The sequence below is a fragment of the Phyllostomus discolor genome, chromosome 2 (genome assembly GCF_004126475.2).
Source record: "Phyllostomus discolor isolate MPI-MPIP mPhyDis1 chromosome 2, mPhyDis1.pri.v3, whole genome shotgun sequence".
Classification (NCBI taxonomy): domain Eukaryota; kingdom Metazoa; phylum Chordata; class Mammalia; order Chiroptera; family Phyllostomidae; genus Phyllostomus; species Phyllostomus discolor.
Window position 1 is genome coordinate 177,137,218 of NC_040904.2, and position 13,755 is coordinate 177,150,972.

The following is a 13,755-nucleotide window of genomic DNA, read 5'->3' on the forward strand; positions in this document are numbered from 1 at the left end:
TGATGTGTCTTGGAGTGGTCCTCTTTGTGTCTTATTTGGGACTCTCTGTGCTTCCTGGACTTGTATGTCTATTTCCTTCACCAAAATGGGGATGTTTTCTTTCATTATTTTTTCAAATAGATTTCCAGTTTCTTGGGCTTTCTCTTCTTCTGGCACCCCTATGATTAGAATGTTGATACATTTGAAGTTGGCCCAGAGGCTCCTTTGTCTGTCTTCTTTCTCTCTTTTTTTTCTTCTTGCTGTTCTGATTGAATGTTTTCTTCTTCCCTATGTTCCAAATCATTGATTTGATTCTTGGCTTCATCCAGTTTACTGTTGATTCCCTGTGAAGTTTTCTTTATTTCACTCAGTGTAACCTTCATTTCTGCCTGGGTCTTTTTATGCCATTGAATTAGTCAGTGAGTTCCTGGAGCATCCTAATAACCAGTGTTTTGAATTCTGTGTCTAATAGATTCCTTATCTCTATTTTGATTAGTTCTTTTTCTGGAGTTTTATTTGGGCCATATTTCTTTGTCTCTTCATTTTGGCAGCTTCCTTGTGTTTGTTTCTATGTGTTAGGTAGAGCAGCTTTGATTCCCTGTCTTAGTAGCATGGCCTATTGCAGAAAAGCACACCCCTTACTTGGATAGGGCAGAGCCTTAGATGATTCCTTAGGTGGGGCAACCTGTGTGAACCAGGTTGATGGAATCTCAGATATGGTGTTGCCATTCTGTGGCTCTGTGTCAGAGAGGGCTCAGAAAAGGGACAATTGCTGCTGCCTGGCTGCTGGAGTTTTGTCTGGGAGGAAGCTGTCCCCCAGCACTTGCCCTGGTGCCAGACACTTCAGTTTCTCCCCATGTGTCACTGGTGCCTTTCCAGCTACTGCCCGGGTGCTGGATCCCCAAAGGAATTAGTCTGCAGAAGTCTTAAGTCCATTGTGGACCCTTTAAGAGGAGACACCTAGGAATCCTGCATTTTCTTCTGCTGTCCCAACCACCACTGAATTTTACAGCCAGGAATTATGGGGACTTATCTTCCTGGCACTGGAACCCTGGGCTGGATCCCTTGCTCTCGAGGTGCCCCTTGTGATTTTTATCCACCACACGTGGGTGAGGGAGCACTCACTATGAATCCATGTCTCTGCCCTTCCTGCCCATCTTGATGAGTGTTAGTACTTTAATTCTTTGGTTGTTGGACTTCCATACAGGTCGATTTCCTGATTATTGTGGGTGATAGTTGTTTTGTAGTTTAGCTGTAATTTTTGCTGTGGTTGTGCGAGCAGGTGAGCCATGTTTACCTACGCCTCTATCTTGATCCACTGGTATTCCTATACCACAGTAAACCTGTGCACCAGTGAGGAAATAGCATGCTAACTTTTCTAAGGGGAGATGCCTAAGCCACTTGGCACCTTGACTTTGATCCAGTGCAGAGCACAGGGTGGTTACTTCTCTAAACCGCCTCCCAACACCAAAGTGATCAGAGATGCCGTTTTGCTGGAAGTTAGTACTGTGGAGCCCCGCCTCACCTTTGAAGACAAAACTACAGGTAGTGAGTAGAACGCAACTGTTATATTCATGAGATTTAGAGAAACACAGACAAGTTTCTGACTAAAATAGTCAACACACAGCAGTGATAAAAAAATAATTTATCAGCTGCTTAACACAGCAAATTAAAGGAAAACTATTAAAGAAAGTAGTGTCAAAATGAAGCAGTGGGAAAATGGATGGGAATGCAAGTAGATTTTAACACTTAATCTCTTAAATTAGTAAGATATTTTGAAGTATAAATCATTCTGTGAGGAATCAGAATGGTGTCCAAAAGGAGGGTCTGAACAATAATGTGAACCCACTGACATTTGGAACCAAATACCACACTCCATGTGTTTTCTTTCTTTTAATCATTTAAATGGCTTTAAAAAGTGTGATATTTGTGATAGCTTTTGCCTCCATCTGCAGAACATTCCTTTTTAAAGTTAGTTTCCATTTTCTTGCTCTATCTTTGATATTTTCTTTACCCCTTGCCTCACATAGGCATGTGTTTTGATGGTGAAGCATGGCACAGCATTTCGTTTATTGCTGCAAATCTAAAAGGATTTTCTGGCAGTCCTTGAAAATCTCTAAAAAGCATCCCATCAAATTAGTCTGCATTCGGGTCATAGATTTACTGCCCTTAATTTCCTCTTTGATTTATTGTAAGTGCATTTGTATGAAGCTATAATTTATTCCCACCTAAAGGTATAAAGCTTTGTTCTTGCTGTTAGCAAAACCCCATTCCAGTGAGTCACCACCTTCTGTAACATCAGTCATTCCTCTAAAAAGCAACAGTGGGGCTTTGAAATAAAAGTCACTAATTTCACACAGAAACAGTACCCCAAAGCAGTGAACTTTATGAAATAAAAAATTTCATGTGTATGAGTGCAATGCAAATATAATAGAAAATAGATAAAAGTGACAGGTGAAATTATCTGTGAATTAATTGCTTTTTATATCTCTTAGTTACTGATTCAGAGTTTTTATGAGAAAAAAATCGAAGTATTATAAAACAGAGAACAATACAACAAACAATCTTATACCCACCTAGAACTAACATATGTCACCATTGACAAATTGCTTCAGATCCATACCTTTCCTCTTAAATGAAACAAAATATTGCAAATAGAGCTGAAGCTTCCCTGCCTTTGCCTACATTTCAGATCTCTTTGAGAATGTACCTTGGCATCCATGGCTGTTTATGTAACGTTCTGATAGATAATCTTATCCTTAGGAATGTAGTAAACTTGGGAGTTGGCAGGAAGAAAATATGGCCACTACCTATTAAGCAAGGTTTGTTTTGTATATCTGTCCTAAATGAAATACCTGATATGTGGTGTTTCCAGGAATTAAAAGAGCAATAACTATTATACAGCTCTTTACAATCTATAAAGCTGTAAGTTTACAATTTACATTTTACTTTGATCATGAAGAAGGGTGGAATGGAATGGTGAGCAAAGAGTAAAGGGTAAAGCATTGGCTGGAGAAAGCCTATTCAGAGGCCCATCTTGCAAGATTCAAAGGAAAAAGGTGCTATATATATTTCAGACATGGCGGGAATTTGAAATGGATAATCCTTAGTTACATTAATAGGCTTGACATTAGAATGAGAGTAAGCACTGATTTTTGACCCAGGTTTATGTCTCACTATAAAATCATAGGAATGGGATTCTAATCCAGTCATTACTGGGGAAGCCCACTTGTTTTCTGAACATTACAGCTAGACTCTCACATTGGCATCTCAAACTCAGCATGTCCAAGCTGAGTTCACAATCTTTCCACCGACCGTGGTCAGTACAACCATCTTATCTGGTTGCCTGAGTCAAAACTGTAGTGTCTTCCATGAAAGTTCTCATTTTCTCACCTGCGCCTCCCCCACCCCGCAGACACACAATCAGTTATCTGTCTACTTCTCTCCCTTTCCACACACCCATCATAGTCTAGACACCATGCTCTCTCACCCGGGCTCTTGTACAGAAACTGTCCAGGTGGCCTCTTGCTCCTGTCCTTCCCACTCCTCACACTGAAGCTTCTGCCTGTGCTGTCGCTTCTCTTGGGAGGCTCTTCTTCACATAGTGAATTCTTCTTTCTGATCCTTCAGATTTCATTTTAAACATGCTTTCCTCAAAAACGCCATTCCTAACTACCACCTTCCACTACCCTTTCAATGTTCAGGGGGTAGCTGTTGTTAGTGAATGGCAGCAGTAGGGGCCACAAGAGATTGTTGAATGCTGTGGGTTTTCTAAAAAGTAAACCTGGTGATTAATTGAACAATTCTTACTTCTAAAAATGACAAAGCAATCTTCCAGTCCATGATTCTCAGATTAGAAATACAAGTTTTACTATTTTTGACTTGTAGGAAGAGAATTTAAGAATTCTTATATCTGTTGTCTGTAGTCTAGAAAGTCATTCTTTACTTCGAACACAACTTTTGGCAAGGTTTCCCTGTAAATGTTTGAGTGCATGCTCAAGAAAGCTACAAACCCTTAAGGGACTATTTGGCAGCTGTTCAAAAAGAGTTCAAGCTGTTATCTTGTGGTCTGTGGTGTCAGGAAAGCCTATCGATTAAATTTAATCTTTATGTTGACTTTGGAGTCATCGTTTCTTTATTGCCCACTGGATGTAAAAAGATAAACTACAGGCTGAATCAAGAGATGAATTTAGTCTGATCCTGTAACCCCCAGCTTTTATTTTTGTTTGTTTTCTTGTTCGTTCGTTCATTCATTCATTCATTCATTCAACAAATAGTATGTGTCGTGCACCATGCTCAACAAGTCTGAGTTTAGCATAGAGCAAGAGTGATTTCAGCTTTTAGGGAGATGAGAGGCCATTGGAGGGTTTTGAGAAGGTGACAAGATCTAACTTACGTTTTTTAAGGGTCCCTTTGGCTACACAGGGGGACTAGATTAGGGGGAACAAAGGCAAAAGCAGGAGACTGGCTATCATGCTAGAGAGGAGTATGACTTAGATTAGAGAGGTAAGAATGAAGGTAGAATGAAGTCATTTGTTTCTGAATATATTTTTGAAGCTAGAACTGATGGTCTTTGTTGATGGGTTAGATAATGGGTTCTAACCCATCGACAAAGGGTTAGATGGGAGGAGGGAGGATGGGTTAGAAGGGTTAGAGGGAGAAAAAGAGAAGCCAAAGCCCTGGCTGGCGTAGCTCAGTGGATTGAGCACGGGCTGCAAACCAAAGCGTCGCAGGTTCGATTCCCAGTCAGGGCACATGCCTGGGTTGCAGGCCACGGCCCCCAGTAACCTCACATTGATGTTCCTCTCTCTCTTTCTTTCTCCCTCCCTTCCCTCTCTAAAAATGAATAAATAAATAAAATCTTGAAAAAGAGAGAGAGAAGTCAAAGAGGACCCCAAGGCCCTGAGGCATTCATGATGCCTCCTTGGGACCCCTTTGAAGACCACTGTCCTTCAGTGCAGGAAGGTTGATAAAGCTGAATGGCATGCCCGGTTCTGTCCCTCTCCTGCCAGAAACCCTCCCGAGGCTTCCCACCGTCCTCCTCCTGAGACTTCTGACATGACTCATCAAGGCCCTACGTGACCAAGCCCCTAATTATTTCTCCTGCATTCTCTCTCTCCTCCCTCCACCTTACATCCTGTTCCCCACCCGCGATGAGTCGCGCTTCCTCTGGCCCTTGTGTTCTGTCTCCTGGGCTTTGCACGTGTCCTCGCTGCCTCTCCTCATCTAAGACCTACACTTCCGCTCAGCTTGCTGCTTGGATTTTCTTCATTTTTATTCCTGGTAGCTCGCCTTTTCTCATGTATGTTTTTACGCTATGTTTTTCTTATAACAAGCCTGTATTTACCCTATTATAGTATTTCCAATACTTTATAGTTTATAATTTTTAATCATCTGTCATTCTTACTGGACTGGAAGCTCCAAAGGATCCAGGACTGTGTCTGTCTGTCTCAGCTTGTGTCGCCATCAAGGGCTTGGCTGATGAAAGCAATTAGTGTACAGTTTGATTAAAGTGTGTGTAACTTTCAAGGTAAATTGTAAAGTGCTTTCTTGGTAATGTGAGGATGGATTTGGGAGAATCTCTTAGTTTTACACCAGATCAATGATCAACTCTGGGGGCAGGGGAGGGGGGTGTAATGTAATAATGCATGGTAAAATTATTACTATGCAGAAAGCATATTGTAATATAAAAATAAAAAATATATAAAAATAATGATCATGTTAGGGTAGTTGAATTATAAATTTTGTTTCTGTTAGTATATTTCAAATTTTCTGGAATTTGTTTTATTTCTTTTAAACTATTTTTAGAAGAGTCTCAAAGAATCAATTCTAATTTCCTATGCATTTTAAGTGTCTTAAATATAACATCTTTAACTCCTCGAGTAATTTTATTCCCAGACTTGACTGAATCCTAGCCAGTTCCCCAGACCTTGTGGGGGTGTCCAGCCTGCAGCCTGCAGGCCACGTGCAGCTCAGGATGGCAATGAATGCAGCCCAATGCAAAATCTCAAAACGTTGAGATTTTTTTTGTGATTACTTGTCACAGTGTTTTTAATGTGTGGCCCAAGATGACTCTTCTTTCCATGTAGCCCAGAGATGCCAAAAGGTTGAGCACCCCTGAGTCTACTGAAGATAATCTAAAATGTCTGGTTTCTACCCTTCTGCGTCAGTAAATCAAAAAAACATTCCACCTTTGGTTTATTTTTCAAGGATGAAGAAGTATCATACTGCTCAAAATAGAGAAAATAACGTAGTATTTTGTATTTAACTTTTTTTCTATTTGTCAAATAAGCCTTTACCTATTTCCCTATTCTTTCGAAACATCACATAACTCCAAAAATAGTACTTAAATATTAAATATTTGTCAGGTGCCCTTGCATAGATTGTCGTCAAGTCACTGATGTAGCAAATATTGGAGATGAAGAAACTGGGGCTCAGAGAAGTTAGGTGACTTGCTGAAGATCACAAGCTTGGATAGAGGTTCACAAGCTTCTTTTCTGGTTTGAGGTTATTCGTGGTGGACTGCATTCTCATGCTTTTCCCCCTTCCTCCACAGCTGTGCATGCCGAAAGGGCTGTCTTTCAGAACACAAACTGACAGTAGAGACCCTCAGTTCCACTCGTTTATAATTACCCGGGAAGATGGTTCTCGTACCTACGGTTTTGTTCTCACTTTTTATGAAGAAGTTACAAGTAAGCAGATCTGCACGGCCATGCAGACGCTCTACCAGATGCACAATGCGGAGCATTACAGCAGTGTCTGCGCCTCCTCCTCCTGCAGCATGGACTCGCTGGCGAGCAGCATCGACGAGGGAGACACAACTTCCCTTTTGAAACTCCAGCGATACAACTCCTATGACATCAGCAGGGACACCCTGTATGTTTCCAAAAGTATATGTTTGATCACACCACTGCCCTTCATGCAGGCCTGCAAGAAATTCCTTATCCAGCTTTACAAGGCAGTTACCTCACAGCAGCCACCACCCTTGCCACTGGAGAGCTACATCCATAATATTCTCTATGAAGTGCCCCTTCCACCTCCAGGGAGATCACTGAAATTTTATGGTGTTTACGAACCCATCATCTGCCAGAGGCCTGGGCCCAGTGAACTCCCCCTCTCCGATTATCCTCTTCGAGAGGCCTTCGAGTTCCTGGGATTGGAGAACCTGGTGCAGGTGTTCACCTGTGTTCTTTTAGAGATGCAGATCCTTCTCTACTCACAAGGTAGGTCTGCCCTAGATTTTTAAGTCTCCTAGAAACAAGGACTTAAGCTCTACTGCTCTATTTCCATGGGGTATATTATTAGAGCTAAATTATTAATGGTCAGAAGTTTTTTCTGGTTTGGGTGAAAGGAGCAGGTGTAGGTGGGACCAGAGGCTGACACACTGCATCTCTCTAGGGTGGCGGTGACGGCAGAGAAAAACAGGAAAGAATACAGAAGCAGTGCCAGCTTGGCTTACTTGAGTCTATTTATTTTTAGTGGAAAAATCCCTCCCTTTCCTGATAATCCGTAATTATCCTAAAAGAAATGTTTCTTTTCATAATGAGAGTAAAGAGAATCCTGTTGCTACCAGGAACGTGTAGACTTCTCTTTTTTTACAGATTAGAAAAGGTTCACATCAAAACTCAGCTGACATCGAAAGGGAGAAGCGAAATTGTTAGAACCCTGCAGCTTCCTAAGGCAGCTATTTTCAACCCTTTTCACCTCATGGCACACACAAAGTAATTCCTAAAATTCTCTGGCACACCAAAACATATGTATTTTTTGCTGATCTAACAAAACAAATAAGTATAATTTTGATTATTCACACCACACGGCTGTTTTTGTGTTGGCCTCCATCATCTTTTTATTTGACAGTCCAAGGGAAGCGGTCAGTGCCCTGACTAAATAGTCAGGTGTTGCGTCTTTTAGTCTTGTGGCGCACTGTTGAAGATCGCTGGCTGTCCTAGGGCACTTGACTCTGAGCCTTTGCCTGTGGGTGAGAGGAGGGATATAGCCCTGACACAAATACAACTCCGCTAGTCTTAACAGTGCCACCAGGTTTGTGTGGGGTTTTTTCCCTTTTGTTTTTAACCCCAGAAGGAATTTATCTTGATGTTATTTTTCATTCAGAGTTCTCCCAACATGTACTTAAAAAATTAACAAAATTTGGGTTTTATTTTACTAGTATGAATATGACTCTGCAGAGGAAATAAATGTTGTTTCTTAATGGATAATGAATTGAAGGAAAGTATAAAACAGTACCTGTGCATTGATGAGTCCTCTGAGAAATGAGGCACAAATATTTGGGTTAGCATTTTGCTAACTTAATTCAGGCTGGCAGAATCATAGTGTGATCTCCTGACTGCTGCTCTTGGGCTTATTTTACCACTTTTCATTTTTTTCTTTTCTATTTTAAGCTATAAGTGAGACTGAGCCAAGTAGGCTATATTTGTACTTACCCATCTTGTGCGTATGTTGACACTATTTGTGTGTTGACAGCCCTTCACGAGGCTGTATTTTCTTTGGTTTATTCTCCATAATGTTCTTGGATAATGAGTTCCAGTGTTTCAATGCTTATTGTCAGGAAATTCTTCTCTAATGGCCAGTCTAAGTTCTTTCCTTTCCTTGAGCTCTTACTTTCTTAGAGCTCATCATTACTTGCAGATCACCCCTTTGTATTTGAAAGATTTAACTCTTCCCTCCTTTCTATTTCTTCCTTTCTTGCTTTATTCTCTGAAGTGGGTGGGTAGGCCTGGAGAGTTGCTGAAAGGGGCAGGGGCTTGGAGCTTAATACCCTCAGCTGTATTCACCCACTAGGAAAGAGAATTTTAGATCCTAGATACACAAGGCATCTGCAGGGTCATTTAGTTCAATGTCCTGATGTTCTGCCTGGAAGAATATTGGTTTTTGAAGTCATAACAATTCTGGATTCAGATCTCTGCTCTGTCACTTATTGACCAGAACCATGGACAAGTTACATAATCTTCAGTTCATGTCTGTAGGGATAACAGGGTTTGTTTGTTTTTTAATTCCTCCTCCTCATCACTGACTGTGAAGACTAAGAAAACATGTGCAGAATACTTTGGGCATAATTGGCTGACTATAACATGATATCCAGTGTCATTGCAATTATTAGTTTTACTAGTCCTACCTAATCATCTATAAATTATGATATTTTGAATTATGAGGGTTAAATATATTACTGTATTTAAAGTAACTTTAACCCTTATTCAAGATTGAGAACCTAATAAATGTTCTCTTTTACTGAATGTCATGTTTGTTTGTTTGTTTTTTAAGAAAAAACCTTCCATTATGACATTTTCTGTTTTATTTATTTATTTATTTATTTTTTAAAAGATTTTATTTATTTATTTTTAGGGAGGGAAGGGGGGGGGAGAGACACACACACACACACACATCAATGTGCGGTTGCTGGGGGTTATGGCCTGCAACCCAGGAATGTACCCTGGCTGGGAATTGAACCTGGGACACTTTGGTTCCCAGCCCGCGCTCAATCCACTGAGCTACGCCAGCCAGGGCTGACATTTTCTGTTTTAAATAGCACTCACTGTATGTCTCATTGCTTGTGGTCTGTCCTGGGCGCTCATCTTTCTGCTCTGTTTAATTACCTTGTCACAGCTGGCTAATGGGAGCCTGTTGAAAGTTCATAGTTGATTAATATATATCTGTTTATTTCAGTTTCAAGTGAAGAGTGATTATTTATGAGCATGTTTTTGTACTCAATTTCTTTTTTTTGGTAACATGTCAAGAACAACAGTGATTCCTGAGATTATAGAAATATGTATGTGTGTGTGCATATTTGTGTTATACAAAAAAGTCTCAGAATAATTTTATAATTATTTACTGTAATCACTCTATGTTAGGAATCATACTATAAAAATGCCTTGTATGCTTTGGTTACTTATCCCTACCTCTAATCCTCTCAACAGTGAGTTAGTGCTGATATCAGTGTTTTATCCAGGAGGAAATGGAGGCTCAGGGAAGCTTAGTAATCTGTCCAAGATCGCACAGCTATTACATAATGTGGTGGAGCTAAATATAGGACTCAGGTGAGTGTTTCCACAGAGCACTTAACCGCTGTTTTAACTGTCTTGGGCACTGCACTTAACCTTTCTGTATCTGTCTCAATATTTTTATAAGCTCACTCTGCACATCTATTGTAAAGGTACCACGCTAAGTAATTATAGAGTAAAAAAATGAAAGCTCTGTAAATGCAAGTTTTAACATTGACAGTGTCTTTCCCATTACAGAAAGACATTTCATTTAAATGAATGAAATAAAAAAATCATTATGTTGATTTGTACTCTGGTGCCCTTCTTCATTCTCCCTGACTGTGTTAGGGGGTTTTAATAATATCTGATACTTCACTTCTTGTTCACTGATAAAGCTATGCCATAAAATTTTGAAATACTGCAGGTGCTAAAAAATTACCATGAAATCTGAAAGTGAATCAAGGTAGATGGATTTCAATGAAGAAATTGTCTTTCTAGAGTGATTTGAAATTCTAGTCACAGCCCATTTAAACAGATTCAGTCTGTTATTTAGAGAGCATATACATCACAATCACTTTGCTATGTTAACTAGCTAGAAATTTTAGCTAGAAAATGCACCCAGGAGGTCAAACCTTTTTTCTGGTACCCCAAATCAGAAAAGAGCACTTTCTTCTGCAGCCTGGAAATACCTGGACCACATGACAGGGAAGATTGGAATGCGATCCTCTTTTCAAAGGAATAGTGGAGGAATAAGAAGTAGGAGAATTTCAACACCAGTGTCTAACTTTTGATACCAATAATTAAAGTCTCAGGAACATCTCCGGTTGACTCTTCACTATGGAAATGAGCAGCTACCCACAGCCGGCACTGCACTGCCCGCCTCTGCCTTACCCAGTCCTCCTCCCCCTCCCTCTGTGAGTTGTGCGTGGAACAACCTTGTCAGAAAGTAGAAGCTGCTTGAGATTTTTTCTTTAAAAAGTTGGGAGTCTTCTGTTCACAAGTTGCTGATCATGCTCAACTGAATGTCATAGCTTATTGGTTATGGAGTTTATAAATCGTAAAAGCATACTTGATATTTTGATGGCAGAAAGTAGGTTCCCATGATCTGTATCTTAAACACGGGAGAATATGAGCAGCTTTGGCCAATATTTTTATACTGTTAGCTTTATTTTGTGATAATGGAATCTCACTATTACGACATTTTCTAGGTGATTTTTTTGTGTATTCAAGAAACTAATCCTTTGTCAGTTTATGTGTAACGTTTTTTTGAGTTTGTGGCTCTTTATTTTCTCTCAGGGATCATTTCATGGATTAAAATACTGTTAATATTCATGAATTTCAGTTTATCAATTTTTAAAATTTGTGATTTTAACCTCACTTTATTTAAGAAATACTTCTCTATTCTGAGATCATAAAAATATTCTACATTTTTTTCTAAATCTTTTAAAACTACCTTTAGTATTTAATGCCTTAATTTATACATCAGAAATTGATTTTTGTTTATGTTGTAAGGAAGAGATCAAATTTAATGTTTTAGAAGTATCTATAACTAGTTCTGTGAGTGCTAGTTAGTGAGTAGACCGTCCTTCCTCCCTCTGATCTGCAGTGTCCCTTCGGGCTATGTTTAGGTTCCCGTATGTGAGGGCGTCTTTCTGTCTCAGCACTAAATCACACTGTGTTAATTACTGTAGCTTTACAGTAGGTCTTGGTATCTGATAGGACAATTCTCTTCACCATCCTTTTATTGAATTCAATTTGGGGACAATTAACACTTAAAATATTGAGTCTCCTCTTCCATGAAAATGATACATGCCTCCATTTCTAAGGATCTCCTTTAATGTCTGTTAGTAAGGTTTTATCATAGTAAAGTAGATAATAATGTGCAAATAATGACAGTTTTGTTGCTTCTGTTCCAATCTTTGTCACATTTATTTCTCTGTCTTGCTTTGTAACGCCGGCTCTGCAGTACAGTATAGAGTGAGATTCACAGTAGCAGACATTCTTGTCTTTTTCCTGACCTTAACAAGAATGCTTTTAGTGTTTCTGGGAAGTAGCCTCATACCAGGTTAAAGAAGTTCCTTTTATTTCTAGTTTCTTCAGAGTCTTAAAAAATCGTGTCTCTGTGTTGTATTTTATTGAATGCTCTGTGTATAAAGTAAGATGATCATATTTTTCTCTTTTTAATCATTTAGTAAGGTGAAAAATCCACATTTTATCCTTATAGTCGTGCAATAATGTATTATTACCATATCAATATATGCTTGATTTCTAATATTTTTAATAGAATTTTTTGCATCTGTGTTTTTTAATGATTTGGCTTGTAATTTTCATTGCTTGTAGTATCTTGTCTGGTTTTTGGTATTGAGGTCATTCTCGAGTCACAGAAAGAGTTAGAAGGTGCCCCGTTTTCCTCTGGAAGATAACATGGGGAACAGTGTGTTGAAGGTCGGACTGCTTTGTTCCGTGACTACATGAGAAAACCTGACTGGAAACGGGTCTGTGGGAAGATGTTAGTGACAGTTCAGGTTCCTTAATGGTTTGTTTGATTTTTCTATTTCTCTTCCTTCTCCATTCCTTTTCCATCACCACCACCATCATCATCGACTGAGGACAAAGACCAAATATTTTTTATTATACCACAGGCTACCCCCTGGTCTTTGACTAGGGATCCTTGTAGCAAAAGAATCCTAACAGTTACAAGATGCTGGCATGTTACTAGTCTTATTCGGTCATTAATAATTAGTTCATTTCATCATCCTGTTGTATGAAAATGTCTTCCAGGGCGAGGCCCCTGAGGTTTGCAGGTTTCTTTTTGACTTTGTCAGGTTCCAAGAGCAGGGATGGTCTCAGCAATGTATGGCTTCGCCCTTTCAAGGCATCTGGTATATTGAGCTAAGAGTGTCATTTCTTGCTCTGAGCCTCTTTCAAGGTGTTAATGTAATGTGGGATTTACCTTATTATACAATTCATTTGTTTATTCCTTTACCCTCAGCTACTATCCTACCTTCTTTCCATGTATACCCAAACAAACATTTTTACCTTTGGAAGGGTTATTAGGTGCAGCCAGTTGGTTTAAATTGGAAGCAGCAATATTGGTCTAGCAAGTACCACCCCTTCATTTCATCACCATTCATGTAGGGTGAGGTTACATGGGTACAGGACTAGTGGGCTGTTTTTACCACTTAGCAGTACAACTGCATTCACTGCTAACTCCAATTTTGCCAGATAGTGTGAAGGCAGGTCAGTCAGGCCCTTAGGAATTTGGATGTAAAGGTTTAATAGTAGAGTTGCCGTTTCTTGCTTAGGAATCATCTCTGCTTTCTGGCAGTTGTAGTCCTGGTCCTGCATCAGGGTGGAAAGAGAAGGTCGAGGTAGTATGAGGAGGAAAATAAAGACTCTGGTTGTCATATCAGCATCCGTCTCTATGCCGTCTCCCCAGATGCACCGGAAGAACAAAGGAATCTATCTAGTGGGGAGCCGCCCTTAAGCACCTCCATGTCGAGTTGTGAACATGACTCATGAAGGCATGTGGGTCAGCCCTTCATGCCTTTATCTGCACCCATTTTAGAGAGCAGATATTTCAACTGGCTGTTCCAGTTCTCTGTTAAACCATTACTCTGAGGAGGATGAGCAACATGATATGTCTACTTGGTGTGATATCTCTTTGCCCACTGTTGGATACTGTATGCTGTGAAGTGCACAGTGCATCCCGTCCTCTGAAGAAATGTAACTCACCCACCCAGATTGGTAGAGTGTCTTGTTTCAGTCCCCTCATGGTATT

At 39.8% G+C, this 13,755-nt stretch overlaps 1 protein-coding gene across 4 annotated transcripts in view; it reads left to right on the top strand.

Annotated features, from left to right (window-relative positions):
- The window catches only part of DENND5B (DENN domain containing 5B), a 168,015-nt gene that overhangs the window by 76,532 nt on the left and 77,728 nt on the right, over positions 1-13,755 (top strand). For all 4 annotated transcript variants that reach the window (XM_036019194.1, XM_028531886.2, XM_036019193.1 and 1 more), the window contains one exon: positions 6,536-7,202. In XM_036019194.1, coding sequence (XP_035875087.1) covers positions 6,536-7,202 — 667 coding nt within the window. The remainder of the gene's footprint in view (positions 1-6,535; positions 7,203-13,755) is intronic.